The 21,765-nt window shown below is 53.6% G+C and overlaps 2 protein-coding genes across 2 annotated transcripts; both read right to left on the bottom strand.

The window, feature by feature from the left end:
- Nucleotides 1-4,285: 4,285 nt before the first annotated feature.
- On the bottom strand, nucleotides 4,286-9,832 carry LOC143696328 (uncharacterized). Its single transcript, XM_077192464.1, has 5 exons — nucleotides 9,722-9,832; nucleotides 9,036-9,092; nucleotides 6,898-7,020; nucleotides 4,552-4,665; nucleotides 4,286-4,412 (listed from the first exon to the last, which is right to left on the bottom strand). The coding sequence occupies exons 2-5, from the start codon at nucleotides 9,087-9,089 to the stop codon at nucleotides 4,335-4,337; spliced, it is 369 nt and encodes a 122-aa protein (XP_077048579.1). The 5' UTR covers nucleotides 9,090-9,092; nucleotides 9,722-9,832; the 3' UTR covers nucleotides 4,286-4,334.
- A 5,100-nt stretch (nucleotides 9,833-14,932) lies between these two features.
- On the bottom strand, nucleotides 14,933-21,061 carry LOC129134369 (kallikrein-14-like; the record flags this gene model as incomplete). Its single annotated transcript, XM_077192420.1, has 4 exons — nucleotides 14,933-15,217; nucleotides 17,860-17,996; nucleotides 19,508-19,755; nucleotides 20,898-21,061. Coding segments are annotated over 4 exons (705 nt in total), but the record flags the coding sequence as incomplete, so codon positions are not given.
- Nucleotides 21,062-21,765: the final 704 nt, after the last annotated feature.

Genomic DNA, 21,765 nt, shown 5'->3' with positions numbered 1-21,765 from the left:
TCCCTGCCATTTTTTCCCCTCCCTCCCCGATTTTACCAATTTTTGCCTAATTTTTCCCAACTTTTGCTCCTTTCTAGTAATTTTTGCCTCTTTTTCCCTGGATTTTGTCCCTTTTTTGCCAATATTTTGTCCAATTTTGCCTCATTTTTCTTGGATTTTTCTCCTTCCTGCCCATTTCCTCCTCATTTCCCCCTGGTTTTCCCCATTTTTCCCCTTTTTGCCCCAATATTCCCATTTTGGGTTAATTTCCCCCTACATTTCCCCCTCTCCACAATTATTTGCCTCATTTATCCCAAATTTTCCCTTTCTCTGCCCATTTTTTACTCACCTTTTCCTTATATTTCCTCTTTCTGCCTAATTTTGCCTCATTTTCCCCTTATTTTTGTCCAATTTCCCTCCTTTCTGCTCATCTTTCCTCATTTCTCCATTTTTTGCCCATTTCCACCCCATTTTTTCCCATTTTTTCCCTGTTTTTTCTCATCCCTCCCCGCAATTTCCTCCCAATTTCTCCAAATTTTCTCCAATTTTTCCCAATTTTGCCCCTTTTCCCCTGATTTTTCCCATTTCTGCATCATTTTCTCCATTTTCCCCCTTTTCTGCCCATCTTTCCTCATTTTTCCTGGATTTTCCCCCTTTCTGCCAATTTTTCCCCTCTCCCTCCTGATTTTCCCCACTTTTGGATCATTTTTTCTCCTTCCTGTCCTTTTTGATGAGGAAAACGAGGGGGAAAAGGTAAAAAGGTGGGAAAATGAAGAAAAAAATTAAGAAAAACCTGAGGGGAAAATGGAGGAAAAAGTGAGGAAAATGTGAGGGGAAATGATGGCAAAAATGGGTGGGAAAATGAGGGAAATGTGAGAGGGAAAATGGGAGAAAAATGAGAGGGAAAGGGCAGAAAAATGAGGAAAAATGTGGGAAATGTGAGGGTGAAAATGGAGGCCAAATTGAGGAAAACATGAGGGGGGAAAAGGACAGGAAAGGGGGGAAGAAGGGGAAAATTAGGAAAATGTGAGGGGAAAAGGGCAGGAATTTTGAGGGGAAAAAAGGTGGGAACTGTGAAGGGGAAATGTCTGAAAATGTGAAGGGAGAATGGTGGGAATGTGAGGGGAAAAGGGCAGGAAACGTGAGGGCAAAATGGGGGGGAAAATGAGGAGAAAAAGGCCAGAAATATGAGGGGAAAATGGCTGAAAATGTGAGGGGAAATGGAGGGAAATGTGAGGGGAAAAAGGGCGGGAAATGTGAGGGAAAAAGGGCGGGAAATGTGAGGGAAAAAGGTGGGAATTGTGAGGGGGAAAATGGAGGGAAAAGTGAGGGAAAATGGAGGGAAATGTGAGGGAAAATGGAGGGAAATGTGAGGGAAAAAGGTGGGAAAAGTGAGGGAAAAAAGTGGGAATTGTGAGGGGGGAAATGGAGGGAAATGTGAGGGGGAAATGGAGGGAAACATGAGGAGAAGAAGTGGAAAATATAAGGGGAAAAGGGCAGGAAAATGAGGGGGAAAGCGCAGGAAAAATGAGGAAAAAAAGGTGGGAAATGTGAGGGGAAAATGGAGGCCAAAGTGAGAAAAACATGAAGGGGGAAAAGGGAAAAATGAGGAAAATGTGAGGGGGGAAAAGGCAGAAATTTGGAGGGGGAAAGGCAGGAACTGTGAGGGGAAAATGGAGGGAAAAGTGAAGGAAAATGGAGGGAAACGTGAGGGAAAAAGGTGGGAATTGTGAGGGGGAAAATGGAGGGAAGTGTGAGGGGGAAAATGGAGGGAAATGTGAGGGGGAAAATGGAGAGAAATGTGAGGGGGAAAATGGAGGGAAATGTGAGGGGAAAAAAGAGTGGGAAAATTAGAAAACGAGGTGGGAAATATGAAGGGAAAAGGGTGGGAAACGAGGGGAAAAAGTAAAAAATGTGAGGGGAGAAGGGCGAGAAATGTGGGGGGAAATAGCAGAAACTTTGAGAGGGGAAAAAAGTGGGAAATGTGAGGGGGAAAATTGAGGGAAATGTGAGGGGGGAAAGGCAGGAAACGTGAGAGGAAAAGGGCGAGAAACGTGAGGAGAAAATGGTGGAAAATGTGAGGGAAAAGGGCAGGAAATGTGAGGGGGAAAAGGGGAGAAATGTGAGGGAAAATGGAGGGAAATGTGAGGGAAAATGGAGGGGAAAAAGGCGGGAAATGTGAGAGGGAAAGGGCGAGAAACATGAGGAGAAAATGGTGGGAAACGTGAGGCAAAAAGGTGGGAAATGTCAGGGGGAAAAGTGGAAAATGTGGGGGAAATGGCAGAAATTTTGTGAGGGACAAAAGTGGGAACTGTGAGGGAGAAAATGGTGGGAACCATGAGGGAAAAATGGAGGGAAACGTGAGGGGAAATTGAGGGGGAAAAGGCGGGAAATGTGAGGGAGAAAGGGCAATAAACATGAGGAGAAAATGGTGGGAAATGTGAGAGGAAAAGGGCAGGAAATGTGAGGGGGGAAAGTGGAAAATGTGAGGGGGAAAGGGCAGGAAAATGAGGGGAAAATGGAGGGAAACATGAGGGGAAAAAGGCGGGAAATATGAGGGGAAAAGGGTTGGAAATGTCAGGGGGAAAAGTGGAAAATGTGGGGGAAATGGCAGAAACATTGAGAGGGAAAAAAGTGGGAACTGTGAGGGAGAAATGGAGGGAAATTTGAGGGAAAATTGGGGGGAAAATGGAGGAAAACAGGAGGGGGAAATGGCAGGAAATGTGAGGGGTAAAGGGTGGAAAACATGAGGGGAAAATGGCCGAAACTTTGAGGGGAAAAAATTGGGAAATGTGAGGGGGAAATAGCAGGAACTGTGAGGGGACAATGGAGAGAAACATGAGGGAAACATGAGGGGAAAATGGCAGAAACTATGAGGGAGAAAAAGTGAGAAATGTGAGGGGGAAATAGCAGGAACTGTGAGGGGAAAAAAGGCAGGAAATATGAGGGGAAAAGGGCAGGAAATGTGAGGGGAAAATGTGAGGGGAAAATGGCGGGAAACGTGAGGGGAAAATGGGGGGAAACGTGAGGGGGAAAAGGAGAGGAAACATGAGGGGAAAATGGCAGAAATTACGAGGGCAAAAAATAGGGAAATGTGAGGGGGAAAATGGCGGGAACTGTGAGGGGAAAATGGAGAGAAACATGAGGGAAACGTGAGGGGGAAATGGCAGAAATTTTGAGGGGAGAAAAGTGAGAACTGAGGGAGAAAAAGTGAGAAATGTGAGGGGAAAAAAGGCAGGAAATGTGAGGGGAAAATGGCGGGAAACGTGAGGGGAAAAGGAGAGGAAACATGAGGGGAAAATGGCAGAAACTACAGGGGGAAAAAGTGGGAACTGTGAGGGGAAAATGGAGAGAAACGTGAGGGAAACGTGAGGGGAAAATGGCAGAAACTACGAGGGAGAAAAAGTGAGAACTGTGAGGGGAAAAAAGGGAGGAAATGTGAGGGGAAAATGGCGGCAAACATGAAGGGGAAATGGAGGGAAGTGTGAGGGGAAAATGGCAGAAATTATGAGGGGAAAAAAGTGGGAACTGTGAGGGGGAAAATGGAGGGAACTGTGAGGGGAAAATGGCGGGAAATGGAGGGAAACGTGAGGGGTAAAGGGTGGAAAACATGAGGGGAAAATGGCCGAAACTACGAGGGAGAAAAAGTGAGAACTGTGAGGGGAAAAAAGGCAGGAAATGTGAGGGGAAAATGGCGGCAAACATGAGGGGAAAATGGCGGCAAACATGAAGGGGAAATGGAGGGAACTGTGAGGGGAAAAGGGTGGAAAACATGAGGGAAAAATGGCAGAAACTTTGAGGGGAAAAAATTGGGAAATGTGAGGGGGAAATAGCAGGAACTGTGAGGGGAAAAAAGGCCGGAAATATGAGGGGGAAATGATGGGAAACGTGAGGGGAAAATGGAGGGAAACATGAAGGGGAAATGGAGGGAAATGTGAGGGGAAAATGGCAGAAATTATGAGGGGAAAAAAGTGGAAACTGTGAGGGGGAAAAAGGCCGGAAATATGAGGGGAAATGATGGGAAACGTGAGGAGAAAATGGAGGGGGAAAGGGTGGGAAATTTGAGGACGAAAAGGGTGGGAAAAGTGAAGCAAAAAAGGGGGAACCTGAGGGGAGAAGGCTCCCAGTGCTCCCAGTTGCTCCCAGTTGCTCCCAGTTGCTCCCAGTTGCTCCCAGTTGGCTCCCAGTTGCTCCCAGTGTTCCCAGTTGGCTCCCAGTTGGCTCCCAGTTGGCTCCCAGTGCTCCCAGTTGAGCTCTGGGCTGGCCCCAGTGTCACCAATGACCTCACCCCCCCCCGCCCCAGCCAATCAGATGAAGGAGGCGGAGCCAGATGCATTCTCAGCTGTGATTGGTCTTTATTGCGGAGCAGGGGGCGTGGCCTCGGCTGGCCCCGCCCCTGGGGCAGGCATCGCTGTCTGGTAGATCACCACGGGCTGGGGGCGGGACAGGGGGCGTGGTCAGTGTGTGCCACGCCCACAAACCCGCCCCAGCGCCCATATAAGGCAGCAGGACACTCATAAACCACACCCCCTCATTAATCACCCCCTGGCCACGCCCCCTCCTGTCACTCACCATTGGCGTTGCCTTGGGGCGCCCCCTGGTGGCCGCCACGCAGCCAATCACAGCCAGCACCGCCCCCGCTGCCGATGACGTCAGCAGCAGCACGTGCGTGCCCAGCAGCACCCCCTGGTGGGTGGGAAAATGGGGGAAAATGAGGGGAAATCGGCTCAAAACGACAGAAAATTGACACCGAAACTGACCCCAAAACTGACCAAAATGCGACCCCATGTCGGACCTAAATCCAAACCTAAAATGGCCCAGATATGACCCAAAATTTGATCCAGAACTGGCCCAAAATTAATCCCGAACTGACCAAAAAAGTTGATTAAAAAGTGACCCGAAATAAATTCCAGATTGATCAAAAGTTTCTTAAAAACTGACACGAAATTTATACAGAAATTATCCAAAATCGATCCAAAATTGACCCCAAGTTCAACCGAAATTGACCCAAAAGTGATTCAAAACTGACCAGAAAATGACCCAAAACTGACCCGGAAGTGACCATAAACTGACCCATGAGTGACCAGTAAATGACCAATAACTGACCCATGAGTGACCAATAACTGACCCATGAGTGACCAATAACTGACCTATGAGTGACCAATAACTGACCATAAACTGACCCATGAGTGACCAATAACTGACCATAAACTGATCCATGAGTGACCAATAACTGACCCATGAGTGACCAATAACTGACCATAAACTGACCCATGAGTGACCAATAACTGACCCAAAACTGACCCATGAATGACCAATAACTGACCATAAACTGAACCAAAACTGACCAATAACTGACCATAAACTGACCCATGGGTGACCAATAACTGACCATAAACTGACCCATGAGTGACCAATAACTGACCCAAAACTGACCCATGAATGACCAATAACTGACCATAAACTGACCCATGAGTGACCAGTAAATGACCAATAACTGACCTATGAGTGACCAATAAATGACCCAAACTGCCCCGGAGTGACCCAGAGTGACCAATAACTGACCAGCAGTGCCCAGCACTGACCAGCACTGACCATGAGTGACCAGCACTGACCAGCACTGACCAGCACTAACCATGAGTGACCAGTAGTGACCATCACTGACCAGCACTGACCAGTAGTGACCAGCACTGCCCAGCACTGCCCAGCACTGACCAGCACTGACCATGAGTGACCAGTAGTGCCCAGCACTGACCATGAGCGCCCAGCACTGCCCAGCACTGCCCAGTAGTGACCAGTAGTGACCAGCACTGACCAGCAGTGACCCAAACTGCCCCAGAGTGACCAGTAGTGCCCAGCAGTGACCAGCACTGACCAGTAGTGACCAGTAGTGACCCAAACTGCCCTAGAGTGACCAGTAGTGACCACCACTGACCATGAGTGACCATCACTGCCCAGCACTGACCATGAGTGACCAGCACTGCCCAGCACTGACCAGCACTGACCATGAGTGACCAGCACTGACCATGAGTGACCAGCACTGACCATGAGTGACCATGAGTGACCATCACTGCCCAGCACTGACCAGCACTGACCATGAGTGACCATCACTGCCCATGAGTGACCATCACTGCCCAGCACTGACCATCACTGCCCATGAGTGACCATGAGTGACCATCACTGACCATCATTGCCCATGAGTGCCCATGAGTGCCCATGAGTGACCATCACTGCCCATGAGTGACCATCACTGACCATCACTGCCCATGAGTGCCCATGAGTGACCATCACTGCCCAGCACTGCCCATCACTGCCCATGACTGCCCATGAGTGACCAGTAGTGACCATGAGTGACCATCACTGCCCATCACTGCCCATGAGTGACCATGACTGCCCATGAGTAACCATCACTGCCCATGAGTGACCATCACTGCCCAGCACTGCCCATGAGTGACCATGAGTGACCATCACTGCCCATGAGTGACCATCACTGCCCATGAGTGCCCATGAGTGCCCATGAGTGACCATCACTGCCCAGTAGTGACCATGAGTGCCCATGAGTGACCATGAGTGACCATGAGTGACCATGAGTGACCATCACTGCCCATGAGTGACCATCACTGACCATGAGCGACCATGAGTGACCATGACTGCCCATGAGTGACCATCACTGCCCATGAGTGCCCATGAGTGACCAGCACTGCCCAGCACTGCCCATGACTGCCCATGAGTGACCATGAGTGACCATGAGTGACCATCACTGCCCAGTAGTGACCATCACTGCCCATGAGTGACCATCACTGCCCAGCACTGCCCATCACTGCCCATGAGTGACCATGAGTGACCAGTAGTGCCCAGTAGTGACCATCACTGCCCATGAGTGACCAGTAGTGACCACGAGTGACCGCTGGCGCTCACCTGCGCGGCCGGGCCCAGGTTGTAGCACCAGGGGCAGCTGTGGGGGAGGAGCAGCCCCTGCACGCCCAGGGCCAGGAAGGACACGATGGCCGCCACGATGTCCAGCGCCAGCGCGGCCCGAGCCTGCGGCCAGAGTGACCAGAGAGTGACCAGTGAGTGACCAGTGAGTGACCAATAGCAACCCACCCCAAAAAACCCCAAAAAAACCCAAAATCTGACCCAAAACTGACCCAAAAGTGACCCACAATGTCAGCATGGCCTGACCATTGAGTGACCCCTGAGTGACCATTGAGTGACCAATGAGTGACCACTGAGTGACCAGTGAGTGACCAGTGAGTGACCAGTGAGTGACCAGCAGCAACCCACCCAAAAAAACCAAAAAATGTCCAAAATCTGACCCAAAAGTGACCCAAAATGTCAGCATGGCCTGAGCCAGAGTGACCCCTGAATGACCACTGAGTGACCACTGAGTGACCAGTGAGTGACCGGCAGCAACCCACCCCAAAAAAACCCCCAAAATGCCCAAAATCTGACCCAAAAGTGACCCAAAACAGACCCAAAATGTCAGCATGGCCTGACCACTGAGTGACCACAGAGTGACCCCTGAGTGACCAGTGAGTGACCACTGAGTGACCACTGAGTGACCAATGAGTGACCAATAGCAACCCACCCAAAAAGACCAAAAAATGCCCAAAATCTGACCCAAAACAGACCCAAAACAGACCCAAAATGTCAGCATGGCCTGACCACTGAGTGACCACAGAGTGACCACTGAGTGACCAATGAGTGACCACTGAGTGCCCCCTGAGTGACCATTGGATGACCACTGAGCGACCACTGAGTGACCCCTGAGTGACCACTGAGTGACCACTGAGTGACCATTGAGTGACCAATGAGTGACCACAGAGTGACCAATGAGTGACCACTGAGTGACCACTGAGTGACCAATGAGTGACCACAGAGTGACCATTGAGTGACCAATGAGTGACCACTGAGTGATCAATGAGTGACCACTGAGTGACCACTGAGTGACCACTGAGTGACCAGTGAGTGACCACTGAGTGACCACTGAGTGACCAGTGAGTGACCATTGAGTGACCCCTGAGTGACCACTGAGTGACCACTGAGTGACCAGTGAGTGACCATTGAGTGACCCCTGAGTGACCACTGAGGGACCATTGAGTGACCACTGAGTGACCAATGAGTGACCATGAGTGACCATGAGTGATCAATGAGTGACCACTGAGTGACCACAGAGTGACCATTGAGTGACCATTGAGTGACCCCTGAGTGACCAATGAGTGACCATTGAGTGACCACTGAGTGACCATTGAGTGACCACTGAGTGACCACTGAGTGACCCTGAGTGACCAATGAGTGACCACTGAGTGACCACTGAGTGACCAATGAGTGACCATTGAGTGACCATTGAGTGACCACTGAGTGACCACTGAGTGACCATTGAGTGACCACTGAGTGACCAATGAGTGACCAATGAGTGACCAATGAGTGACCATTGAGTGACCAAAAACTGCAAATTACCCCATAGTGACCAATAAATTACCCAAAAATGTCCCCAAATGTCCCCAGAATGTCCCAAAATGTCCCCAGGTGTCCCCAGCTGTCCCCAGGTGTGTCCCAGGTGTGTCCCAGGTGTGTCCCAGGTGTCCCCAGGTGTCCCCAAATGTCCCCAAATGTCCCCAGGTGTGTCCCCAGGTGTCCCCAGGTGTCCCCAGGTGTCCCCAAATGTCCCCAGGTGTCCCCAGGTGTGTCCCAGGTGTGTCCCAAATATCCCCAGGTGTCCCCAGGTGTGTCCCAGGTGTGTCCCAGGTGTCCCCAAATATCCCCAGGTGTGTCCCAGGTGTGTCCCAGGTGTCCCCAAATGTCCCCCAGGTGTCCCCAGGTGTCCCCAGGTGTCTCAGGTGTCCCCAGGTGTGTCCCCAGGTGTGTCCCAGGTGTCCCCAGGTGTCCCCAAATGTCCCCAGGTGTCCCCAGGTGTGTCCCAGGTGTGTCCCAGGTGTGTCCCAGGTGTCCCCAGGTGTGTCCCAGGTGTGTCCCAGGTGTGTCCCAGGTGTCCCCAGGTGTGTCCCAAATGTCCCCAGGTGTCCCCAGGTGTCCCCAGGTGTCCCCAGTCTCACCCGTCCGGCCGAGGGTCCCTTGGCCATGGCCACCAGCGCCGCCCCCGCCGCCATCAGCTGTGGGACCAGTATGGACCAGTATAAACCAGTATGGACCAGTATGGACCAGTATGGACCAGTAACCCCAAATCCCCTTTTTACCCCTCCCAGTCTGTCCCAGTCCCTCCCACTTTGTCCCAGTTTGTCCCAGTACATCCCAGTTTGTCCCAGTCCCTCCCAGTCCCTCCCAGTTTGTCCCAGTCCCTCCCAGTTTGTCCCAGTTCATCCCAGTTTGTCCCAGTCCCTCCCAGTCCATCCCAGTTTGTCCCAGTCCATCCCAGTCCCTCCCAGTCCATCCCAGTCCCTCCCAGTTTGTCCCAGTCCCTCCCAGTCCCTCCCAATCCATCCCAGTCCCTCCCAGTCTGTCCCAGTCCCTCCCAGTCCCTCCCAGTCCCTCCCAGTCCATCCCAGTCCCTCCCAGTTTGTCCCAGTTTGCCCCAGTCCCTCCCAGTCCCTCCCAGTCCCTCCCAGTCCATCCCAGTTTGTCCCAGTCCCTCCCAGTTCATCCCAGTTTGTCCCAGTCTGTCCCAGTCCCTCCCAGTTTGTCCCAGTCCCTCCCAGTCCCTCCCAGTCCCTCCCAGTCCCTCCCAGTCCCTCCCAGTCCCTCCCAGTTCATCCCAGTTTGTCCCAGTTCATCCCAGTCTCACCGCGGGGCCGCTCCCCAGGGCCGTTCCCAGCTGCGCCCCCAGCGGTTCCCGGAGCGCGGCCAGGAGGGACCCCCCGAGGGCCACCTGGAGGCTCCCGAGCAGCACCTGCGACACCTGGGGGGGAGGGGCGGCTGAGGGGGGGGAGGGGAACAGGGGGGGAGGGGCTGCCCCTCCCCCACACCTCCCAAAAAAAACCCCACAAAAAATCACCCAAAAATCCCCAAAAAATCAACCAAAATCAGCGAAAAAATCCCAAAAATTCCCCCAAAAATCCGCGAAAAAATTCAAAAACTCCTCCCCAAAATCCCCCCAAAATTCCCCCCAAAAATTCCTCAAAAGCCCCCAAAAAATCCCCAAAAAATTAAAAAAAAAAATCACCCAAAAAAAAAACCGCCCAAAAATCACCCAAAAAATCCCACAAAAATCACCCCAAAAAATCCCAAAAAAATCACCCAAAAATAAAAAAAATCCCAAAAAAATCACCCAAAATTAAAAAAAATCCCAAAAAAATCCCCCCCAAAAAAAATCACCCAAAAAATCAAAAAAAAAAATCACCCAAAAAATCCCCAAAAAAATCACCCAAAAAATCACCCCAAAAATTCCCCCAAAATCCCCAAAAATCACACAAAAAATCCCAAAAAATCCCCAAAAATCACCAAAAAATCACCCAAAAATCACCCCAAAAAATCACCAAATATCCCCAAAAAATCCCAAAAAATCCCCAAAAAATCCCCCCAAAAAATCATCCAAAAATACAAAAAAAATCCCCAAAAAGAAAAACCCAAAAATCAAAAAAAAATCACACAAAAAATCCCCAAAAATCCCCAAAAAATCACCCAAAAAATCACCCAAAAACTCCCCCATAAAATCCCCCAAAAATCCCCCCCAAAAAACCAACCAAAAATTCCAAAAAAATCCCCAAAAATCCCCCCAAAATCCCCAAAAATCACCCGAAAAATCACCGAAAAATCACCAAAAAAACGCCAAAAATCACCCAAAAATCAGTCAAAAACCCAGTCAAAAAATCCCCAAGAAATCCTCAAAAACTCCACAAAAATCCCCAAAAAATCACCCCAAAAAATCACCGAAAAATCACCAAAAAAACCCCAAAAATGACCCAAAAATCAGTCAAAAACCCAGTCAAAAAAATCCCCAAAAAATCCTCAAAAATTCCACAAAAACTCCCCAAAAACATCCCCAAAAAATCACCCAAAAATCCCCGAAAAAATCACTGAAAAATCCCAAAAAATCACCCCAAAAAATCACCGAAAAATCACCAAAAAAACCCCCCAAATCACCCAAAAATCAGTCAAAAACCCAGTCAAAAAAATCCCCAAAAAATCCTCAAAAACTCCACAAAAAATCCCCAAAAAATCACCCCAAAAATCACCCAAAAATCCCCGAAAAAAATCACCCAAAAATCAAAAAATCACCCAAAAAAATCACCCAAAAAATCCCCAAAAAATTACCCAAAAAAATCACCGAAAAATCCCCAAAAATCACCCAAAAAATCCCCCAAAAATCAACAACAACAACAACAAAAAAATCACCAAAAAATTCACCCAAAAAATTCCAAAAAAATCACCCAAAAATCACCCAAAAAATCACCCAAAAAATCCCAAATTAAACAGGAGCCAAAACCGCCCCTCCCCCCACCCCTAGAAAGAGACAAAATTGGATTTTGCCCCTCCCCCACCCCTAAAAGGACCCGGATTTGCCCCTCCCCCACCCCAAAAAGGACCCAAATTTGGCTCCTCCCCCAACTTAGAAATCGCCCCTCCCCCACCCCCAAAATTGCCCCTCCCCCCCAAAAAAGGACCCGGATTTGCCCCTCCCCCACCCCCAAAATTTCCCTTCCCCCACCCCCAAAAAGAACCCCAAACCCGCCCCTCCCCCACCCCCAAAATTGCCCCTCCCCCACCCCTGAAAGGACCCCGGATTTGCCCCTCCCCCCCCGAAAAGGAGCCAAAATTGGCCCCTCCCCCACCCCTCAGAGCCCCACCCCCAAAAGGACCCGGATTTGCCCCTCCCCCACCCCTAAAAGGACCCGGATTTGCCCCTCCCCCCCCATCCCTCCGAGCCCCTCCCCCACCCCCAAAGGAGCCAAATTCGGCCCCTCCCCCACCCCCAGCCCCGCCCCTCCCCCATTCCAAAGTCCCCAAAATGTCCCCAGAGCCGCCCCTCCCCCACCGCCGGGGCCTCCCAGTTCATCCCAGTAGAAACCAGTAACGGCAAAAACCAGTATAAACCAGTATGAACCCGTGTAAACCAGTATGAACCGGTATAAACCAACCAGTATAAACCAGTATAAACCAGTTTAAACCAGTTTAAAAAAGTATGAACCAGTATAAACCAGAATAAACCAGTATAAACCAGTGTAAACCAGTATGAACCAGTATAAACCAGTGTAAACCAGTGTAAACCAGTATGATCCAGTATAAACCAGTAACACCAAACGCCAAACCAGTAGAAACCAGTAACACCAAACCAGTAGAAACCAGTAACGCCAAACACCAAACCAGTATAAACCAGTATGAACCCGTACAAACGAGTCTAAACCAGTACAAACCAGTAACGCCAAACCAGTATAAACCAGTATAAACCAGTAACCCCAGCTCCCCTTTTCACCCCCTCCTAGTACAAACCAGTTCCTCCCAGTATAAACCAGTCCAAACCAGTCCCTCCCAGTCCCTCCCAGTACAAACCAGTTCCCCTCAGTCCCTCCCAGTATAAACCAGTACAAACCAGTTACCCTCCCAGTACAAACCAGTACAAACCAGTAGCCCCAAACTCCCTTTTCCCCCCTCCCAGTACAAACCAGTCCAAACCAGCAAAAACCAGTCCAAACCAGTAACCCCAGCTCCCCTCCCAGTTCCTCCCAGTACAAACCAGTCCCAACCAGTACAAACCAGTACAAACCAGTACAAACCAGTACAAACCAGTCCCTCCCAGTACAAACCAGTACAAACCAGTCCAAACCAGTATCCCCAAACCCCTTTTCACCCCTCCCAGTACAAACCAGTACAAACCAGTCCAAACCAGTATAAACCAGTATAAACCAGTAACCCCAGCTCCCCTCCCAGTCCCTCCCAGTACAAACCAGTCCCAACCAGTACAAACCAGTCCAAACCAGTCCCTTCCAGTCCCTCCCAGTATAAACCAGTACAAACCAGTCCCCCCAGTCCAAACCAGTCCAAACCAGTACAAACCAGTAACCCCAAACCCCCTTTTCCCAGTCCCTCCCAGTACAAACCAGTATAAACCAGTACAACCCAGTCCCTCCCAGTATAAACCAGTCCAAACCAGCATAAACCAGTACAAACCAGTAACCCCAGCTCCCCTCCCAGTCCCTCCCAGTCCCTCCCAGTACAAACCAGTAACCCCAAACCCCCTTTTCCCCCGTCCCAGTATAAACCAGTCCAAACCAGTCCCTCCCAGTACAAACCAGTATAAACCAGTACAAACCAGTAACCCCAACCCCCCTTTTCACCCCCTCCCAGTCCCTCCCAGTCCCTCCCAGTACAAACCAGTATAAACCAGTATAAACCAGTGGCTCACCCCCAGCGCCAGGGGCTCCCCCCACAGCCCCGCCCCCTTCTTGGGCTGGGGGAGGGGTCCCGGGGGGGGTGGGGGAGGGGCCGCGGCCCCCGCCCCTCCCCCCGCACCCGGCACCACCCGCGTCAGCAGCAGCAGCTCCGCCATGGACCAGTATGGACCAGTATAAACCAGTATGGACCGGTATAGACCAGTATGGACCGGTATGGACCAGTATAAACCAGTATAAACCAGTACGGACCGGTATGGACCAGTATGGACCAGTATGGACCGGTATAAACCAGTACAGACCAGTACAGACCAGTAACACCAGTCCCTCCCAGTTTGTCCCAGTTCACCCCAGTCCCTCCCAGTTTATCCCAGTCCCTCCCAGTCCCTCCCAGTTCACCCCAGTCCCTCCCAGTCCCTCCCAGTCCCTCCCAGTTCACCCCAGTCCCTCCCAGTTTGTCCCAGTCCCTCCCAGTTCCCTCCCAGTTCACCCCAGTCCCTCCCAGTTCCCTCCCAGTTCATCCCAGTCCCTCCCAGTCCCTCCCAGTTTATCCCAGTACCTCCCAGTTCCCTCTCAATCCCCGCCCAGTTCATCCCAGTAACCTCAAACTCCAAACCAGTACAAACCAGTAACCACAAATTCCCTCCCAGTTCCCTCCCAGTTCCATCTCAGTCCCTCCCAGTTCCCTCCCAGTTTGTCCCAGTTTGTCCCAGTCCCTCCCAGTTCATCCCAGTTCCATCTCTCGGGGTTTTTTCCATTTTTTCTTTATTTCCCCCCCAAATCCCCATTGGTCACTGCTGGTCCCTCATTGGTCACTCCTGGTCACTCCTGGTCCCCATTGGTCACTGCTGGTCAGTGCCGGTCCCTCATTGGTCACTGCTGGTCACTGTTGGTCACTGGTTGCTGGTTGCTGGTCACTCATTGGTCACTCATTGGTCACTCCCAGTCCCTCATTGGTCACTCCTGGTCCCTCATTGGTCGGTGTTGGTCAGTGCTGGTCACTCATTGGTCGGTGCCGGTCGGTGCCGGTCCCTCATTGGTCAGTGTTGGTCACTCCTGGTCACTCGTGGTCACTCATTGGTCACTCCTGGTCACTGCTGGTCACTTGTGGTCCCTCATTGGTCAGTGCTGGTCACTGTTGGTCACTGTTGGTCACTGTTTGCTGGTCACTCATTGGTCACTCCTGGTCCCCGTTGGTCACTGCTGGTCAGTGCCGGTCCCTCATTGGTCACTGTTGGTCGGTGCCGGTCCCTCATTGGTCAGTGCTGGTCAGTGCTGGTCCCTCATTGGTCAGTGATGGTCACTGGTGGTCACTCATTGGTCACTGGTGGTCACTGCTGGTCACTGTTGGTCACTCCTGCTCCCTCATTGGTCCCTGTTGGTCAATGCTGGTCACTCATTGGTCACTGCTGGTCACTGTTGGTCAGTGTTGGTCACTCCTGGTCCCCGTTGGTCACTCGTGGTCCCTCATTGGTCACTGTTGGTCCCTCATTGGTCAGTGCCGGTCCCTCATTGGTCGGTGTTGGTCACTGTTGGTCACTGCTGGTCCCCATTGGTCACTCCTGGTCACTGCCGGTCCCTCATTGGTCACTGTTGGTCACTGCTGGTCCCCGTTGGTCACTGCCGGTCCCTCATTGGTCGGTGTTGGTCACTGTTGGTCACTGTTGGTCCCTCATTGGTGGCTGCCGGTCCCTCATTGGTCACTGTTGGTCACTGCTGGTCCCCATTGGTCACTGCTGGTCCCTCATTGGTCGCTGCCGGTCCCTCATTGGTCGGTGCCGGCGGGCGCTGCTCCCTCATTGGCCGGCGCCGATGACGCGGCGGATCCAGGGCGTGGCCCGGCAGACGTTGCTGTAGACGCCGGGGTTCCCGCGCTGCCCGCACACGGCCAGGCCCCAGGAGACCACGCCCTGCAGGTACCCCCCGCACACCAGCGGCCCACCTGAGTCACCCTGAAACGGGGGAGAGACAGGTGAGAGACAGGTGAGAGACAGGTGAGAGACACCTGGGATACACCTGAGTCACCCTGAAACAGGGGAGAGACAGAGACAGGTGAGACACACCTGGGTTACACCTGGGATACACCTGGGATACACCTGGGATACACCTGAGAGACACCTGGATACACCTGGGATACACCTGGGATACACCTGAGAGACACCTGAGAGACACCTGCGGCCCACCTGAGTCACCCTGAAACGGGGGAGAGGGACAGGTGAGGGTGAGACACAGGTGAGACACACCTGGGATACACCTGGGATACACCTGAGATACACCAGCGGCCCACCTGAGTCACCCTGAAACGGGGGAGAGGGACAGGTGAGAGACAGGTGAGACACACCTGGGATACACCTGGGGTACACCTGAGATACACCTGAGTCACCCTGCAACAGGGGAGAGACAGGTGAGAGACAGGTGAGAGACACCTGAGATACACCTGGGATACACCTGAGATACACCTGGGATACACCTGCGGCCCACCTGAGTCACCCTGAAACAGGGGAGAGACAGACAGGTGAGAGAGATACACCTGGGATACACCTGGGATACACCTGGGATACACCTGAGTCACCCTGCAACAGGTGAGAGACAGGTGAGAGACACCTGGGATACACCTGAGAGACACCTGAGATACACCTGAGTCACCCTGCAACAGGTGAGAGACACCTGGGATACACCTGAGATACACCTGAGTCACCCTGAAACAGGTGAGAGACACAGGTGAGAGGGACAGGTGAGAGGGACAGGTGAGAGACACCTGAGAGACACCTGAGACACCTGGGATACACCTGGGATACACCTGAGAGACACCTGCGGCCCACCTGAGTCACCCTGCAACAGGTGAGAGACACAGGTGAGAGGGACAGGTGAGACGGACAGGTGAGAGAGATACACCTGGGATACACCTGGGATACACCTGGGATACACCTGAGTCACCCTGCAACAGGTGAGAGACACAGGTGAGATACACCTGAGATAGACCTGAGACACCCTGAAACAGGTGAGAGAGACACACCTGGGATACACCTGAGAGACACCTGAGACACACTGGGACAGGTGAGACACACAGGTGAGAGACACCTGGGATACACCTGAGAGACAGGTGAGATACACCTGGGGCACACCTGGCACAAGTACAGGCACACCTGGGGCACACCTGGCACACCTGTTCCGCCCTGGGGCACACCTGGGGCACACACCTGGGGCAGGTACAGGCACACCTGGGCACACCTGGGGCACACACACCTGGGGCACACACACCTGGGGCACACCTGGCACACACACCTGGCAGGAGTCGACGCCGCCCTGGGGCACACCTGGGGCACACACACCTGGGGCACACCTGGCACACACACCTGGCACAGGTACAGACACACCTGGGCACACCTGTCCCACTCACCTGGCAGGAGTCGACGCCGCCCTGGGGCACACCTGGCACACGTACAGACACACCTGGCACAGGTACACACACACACCTGGGCACACACACCTGGCACAGGTACAGACACACCTGTCCCGCTCACCTGGCAGGAGTCGACGCCGCCCTGGGGCACACCTGCGCAGAACATGTTGCACACCTGGGGCACACACACCTGGCACACACCTGGCACAGGTACAGACACACCTGGGGCACACACACCTGGCACACACCTGGCACACCTGTTCCCTCACCTGGCAGGATCGACGCCGCCCTGGGGCACACCTGCGCAGAACATGTTACACACCTGGGGCACACACACCTGGCACACACCTGGCACACCTGGCACAGGTACAGGCACACCTGGCACACACCTGGCACAGGTACACGCACACCTGTTCCCTCACCTGGCAGGAGTCGACGCCGCCCTGGGGCACACCTGGCACACGTACAGACACACCTGGGCACACACACACACCTGGCACAGGTACAGGCACACCTGGCACAGGTACAGACACACCTGGCACACACACACACACACCTGGCACAGGTACACGCACACCTGTTCCCTCACCTGGCAGGAGTCGACGCCGCCCTGGGGCACACCTGGCACACGTACAGACACACCTGGGCACACACACACACCTGGCACAGGTACAGGCACACCTGGCACAGGTACAGACACACCTGGCACACACACACACACACCTGGCACAGGTACACGCACACCTGTTCCCTCACCTGGCAGGAGTCGACGCCGCCCTGGGGCACACCTGCGCAGAACATGTTACACACCTGGCACACACACACACACCTGTCACACATACAGACACACCTGGCACACACCTGGCACACACCTGGCACACACCTGGGCACACTCACCTGGCAGGAGTCGACGCCGCCCTGGGGCACACCTGCGCAGAACATGTTACACACCTGGGGCACACACACACACCTGGCACACATACAGACACACCTGGCACACACCTGGCACACACCTGGGCACACCTGTCCCACTCACCTGGCAGGAGTCGACGCCGCCCTGGGGCACACCTGCGCAGAACATGTTGCACACCTGGCACACACACACACACACCTGGGCACACTCACCTGGCAGGAGTCGACGCCGCCCTGGGGCACACCTGGCACAGGTACACACACACCTGTCCCACTCACCTGGCAGGAGTCGACGCCGCCCTGGGGCACACCTGCACAGAACATGTTGCGGGTGACGGCGCTGCCGTAGGCGCGGGCGCACTGCTCGGGCCCGAAGGTCTGCACCTGCGCGCACTGCAGGTCCCGCGGCAGCTTGGCTGCACAGGTGAGAGACAGGTGAGAGACAGGTGAGCGACAGGTGAGGCGAGAAAAACCAAAAAAACCCAAAAATCCCCGGGTTTGGGTCAGCAGAACCCAAAATCCCCAGGATTTGCCCCATTCTGGGATGCAAAACCTTCCTGGACCTGCCCAGGTGAGCACAGGTGAGGGACAGGTGAGACAGGTGAGGCACAAAAACCCAAAAAACCCCAAAAATCCCCGTTTTTGGGTCGGCAGAACCCAAAATCCCCAGGATTTGCCCCATTCTGGGATCCAAAACCTTCCCAGACCCATCCAGGTGAGCAACAGGTGAGGGACAGGTGAGACAGGTGAGAGAAACTTTTAAAAATCCCCATTTTTGGTTATGTGGAACCCAAAATCCCCTGGATTTGCCTCATTCTGGGACCCAAAACCTTCCTGGACCCGCCCAGGTGAGCACAGGTGAGGCGAGAAAAACCAAAAAACCCCAAAATTCCCCAATTTTGGGTCAGCAGAACCCAAAATCCCCTGGATTCGCCTCATTTTGGGGCCATTCCCAGCCATGGTAGACCCCAAAACCTCCCTGGACCCGCCCAGGTGTGCCCAGGTGAGCACAGGTGAGGCAAAACCCAGAAATCCCCATTTTGGGTCAGCAGAATCCAAAAATCCCCCCCAAAATCTCCTTTTCTGGTAAATGGAACCCAAAATCCCCAGGATTTGCCCCATTTTGGAGCCATTCCCAACCCCAAAGGTGATTTCTGGTGGGACCCCAGAACACCTGCACAGGTGAGGCACAGGTGAGGCCAAAAAACCCAAAAAACCCCAAAAAACCCCATTTTTCGGTCAGCAGAACCCAAAATCCCCGGGATTTGCCCCATTCCGGGGCCATTCCCAGCCTTGGTGGAGCCCAAAACCTCCCTGGACCCGCCCAGGTGTGCCCAGGTGTGCCCAGGTGTGCCCAGGTACCTCCAGGTGATTTGGTGGTGCCCCACCCGCTGACGCTGCAGTTCTGCCCCGCCCGGGGGCACCTGGGACACACCTGGGGCACACCTGAGACACACCTGGGACTGGTGAGACACACCTGGGACACACCTGGGACACACCTGGGACACACCTGGGATACACCTGGGACACACCTGAGACACACCTGGGACACACCTGGGATACACCCTGGATACACCTGGGGCTCACCTGGGACACACCTGGGGCACACCTGGGATACACCTGGAGCTCACCTGGGACACACCTGGGAACACCTGGGACACACCTGGGATACACCTGGGACACACCTGCAACCCCACCTGGTCTCCATAAGGGGCTCCAGAGACCTCACCTGAGAACCCACCTGGGACCTCACCTGGGGCACACCTGGGACACACCTGAGACCGCACCTGGTCTCCATAAGGAGCTCCAGAGACCTCACTTGGGACCTCACCTGAGACCCCACCTGGGATACACCTGGGACACACCTGGGACACACCTGGGACACACCTGAGCCCTCCCTGACCCTCCCACACCTGTGCCCAGGTACCTCCAGGTGATTTGGTGGTGCCCCACCCGGAGATGCTGCAGTTCTGCCCCGCCCGGGGGCACCTGGGCGCGGGGCGGATTTTCTTGACGCGGGGCCCGAAGCGCACAGGTGCGTCCAGGTGCAGCAGCATGAAGTCGTTGTCGTTGCGCCGGGGGTTGTAGCCGGGGTGCACCTGGAGGCGCGAGACGCGGCGCACCTGGCCCGTACCTGCCCGGAGCGTGTTGGTGCCGATCAGCACCTGCAGGTCCCTGAAAAGGTGACACAGGTGACACAGGTGAGACAGGACAGGTGACACAGGTGAGCGCACCTGGCCCGTACCTGCCCGGAGCGTGTTGGTGCCGATCAGCACCTGCAGGTCCCTGAAAAGGTAACACAGGTGACACAGGTGAGCACAGGTGAGAGGGGACAGGTGAGATGGGACAGGTGAGCACAGGTGACACAGGACAGGTGACACAGGTGAGACGGGACAGGTGAGATGGGACAGGTGACAGGGACAGGTGAGCACAGGACAGGTGGGATGGAGCTCCATGGGACAGGTGACACAGGACAGGTGAGAGGGGACAGGTGACACAGGACAGGTGACACAGGTGAGCGCACCTGGCCCGTACCTGCCCAGAGCGTGTTGGTGCCGATCAGCACCTGCAGGTCCCTGAAAAGGTGAGACAGGTGAGCACAGGTGAGACAGGTGACACAGGACAGGTGACACAGGACAGGTGACAGGGACAGGTGACAGGGACAGGTGAGCTGGGACAGGTGTCACCACCCAGCCAGGTGTATCCCAGGTGTATCCCAGGTGTATCCCAGTGTGCCCAGGTGTGTCTCACATGCATCTCAGGTGCCCCCATGTGCCTCCCAGGTATGTGTGTAACCCATCCCAGGTGTGCCCAGGTGTGCCCTCACCTGATTGGCTGCTTGCAGCGCGCGGCCGTCAGCACCCACTGGGCCCCCAGGTGTGCTCAGGTGTGTCTGTACCTATCCCAGGTGTGCCCAGGTGTGCCCAGGTGCCCCCAGGTGTGCTCAGGTGTGTGTGTACCCTATCCCAGGTGTGCATTACCTGTCGCAGGTGTGCCCTCACCTGATTGGCTGCTTGCAGTGCGCCGCCGTCAGCACCCATTGGGCTCTCAGGTGTACCCAGGTGTGTGTGTACCTGTACCCAGGTGCCCCCAGGTGTATCCCAGGTGTATCCCAGGTGTGCCCAGGTGTGTGCATTACCTGTCGCAGGTGTGCCCTCACCTGATTGGCTGCTTGCAGTGCGCCGCCGTCAGCACCCATTGGGCTCTCAGGTGTGCCCAGGTGTGTGTGTACCCTATCCCAGGTGCCCCCAGCTGTGCCCAGGTGTATCCCAGGTGTATCCCAGGTGTGTCTGTACCTGTCGCAGGTGTGCCCTCACCTGATTGGCTGCTTGCAGTGCGCGGCCGTCAGCACCCATTGGGCGGCCACGAGGCTGCCCCCGCACAGGATCTGCCCCCGCTTGATCAGCGCCACCTGGAACGGGCGCTGGGCCACGGAGCAGGGCCGGCCCCCGATGATCCGCGACTCGTCCTCCTCGGGAACTGGGGTGAAAACACGGGGAAACGGGAAAAATGTGAAAAAACGGGAAAAAAACGGGAAAAAACGGTGAAAAAATGGGGAAAAACGATGAAGAAATGGGGAAAATGGAAGAAAAATGGGATAAAAATGGGGGCAAATGGGGAAAGGATGCACGACTCGTCCTCCTTGGGAACTGGGGTGAAAAATTGGGAAAATGGGAAAAATGTGAAAAAACAGGAAAAAACGGGGAAAAATGGGGAAAAACAGTGAAAAAATGGGGAAAAATGGGGAAAAAATGGAGGGAAAATGGAGGGAAAATGGGGAAAAATGGGATAAAAATGGGGGGAAATGGGGAAAAGATCCATGACGTGTCCTCCTCGGGAACTGGGGCAAAAAATTGGGAAAATGGAAAAAAGGGGAAAAAACAGTGAAAAAATGGGGAAAAAATGGGGGAAAATGGGGGGAAATGTCCTGGAACGGGCGCTGGGCCACGGAGCAGGGCCGGCCCCCGATGATCCGCGACTCGTCCTCCTCGGGAACTGCAAAATGGGGTGAAAAACGGGGAAAATGGGAAAAATGTGAAAAAACAGGAAAAAACGGGGAAAAACGGTGAAAAAACGGCAAAAAACGGTGAAAAAACGGCAAAAAACGATGAAGAAATGGGGGAAAATGGAAGAAAAATGGGATAAAAATGGGGGGAAATGGGGAAAAGATCCATGATGTGTCCT

This window comes from Agelaius phoeniceus, chromosome 33, assembly GCF_051311805.1.
Source record: "Agelaius phoeniceus isolate bAgePho1 chromosome 33, bAgePho1.hap1, whole genome shotgun sequence".
NCBI lineage: Eukaryota > Metazoa > Chordata > Aves > Passeriformes > Icteridae > Agelaius > Agelaius phoeniceus.
The sequence above is the reverse complement of the archived record's forward strand: the minus strand, read 5'-3'. Positions and strand labels throughout refer to the sequence as shown.

Coding starts and splice junctions, on each gene's coding strand:
- LOC143696328 (XM_077192464.1), bottom strand. CDS start 9,089: ATGGCGGCGGGGGCGGCGCTGGTGGCCATGGCCAAGGGACCCTCGGCC. Junction 7,021..9,035: donor AGGGACCCTCGGCCGGACGG/GTGAGACTGGGG, acceptor CTCTGGCCGCAG/GCTCGGGCCGCGCTGGCGCT. Junction 4,666..6,897: donor ACCTGGGCCCGGCCGCGCAG/GTGAGCGCCAGC, acceptor CCCACCCACCAG/GGGGTGCTGCTGGGCACGCA.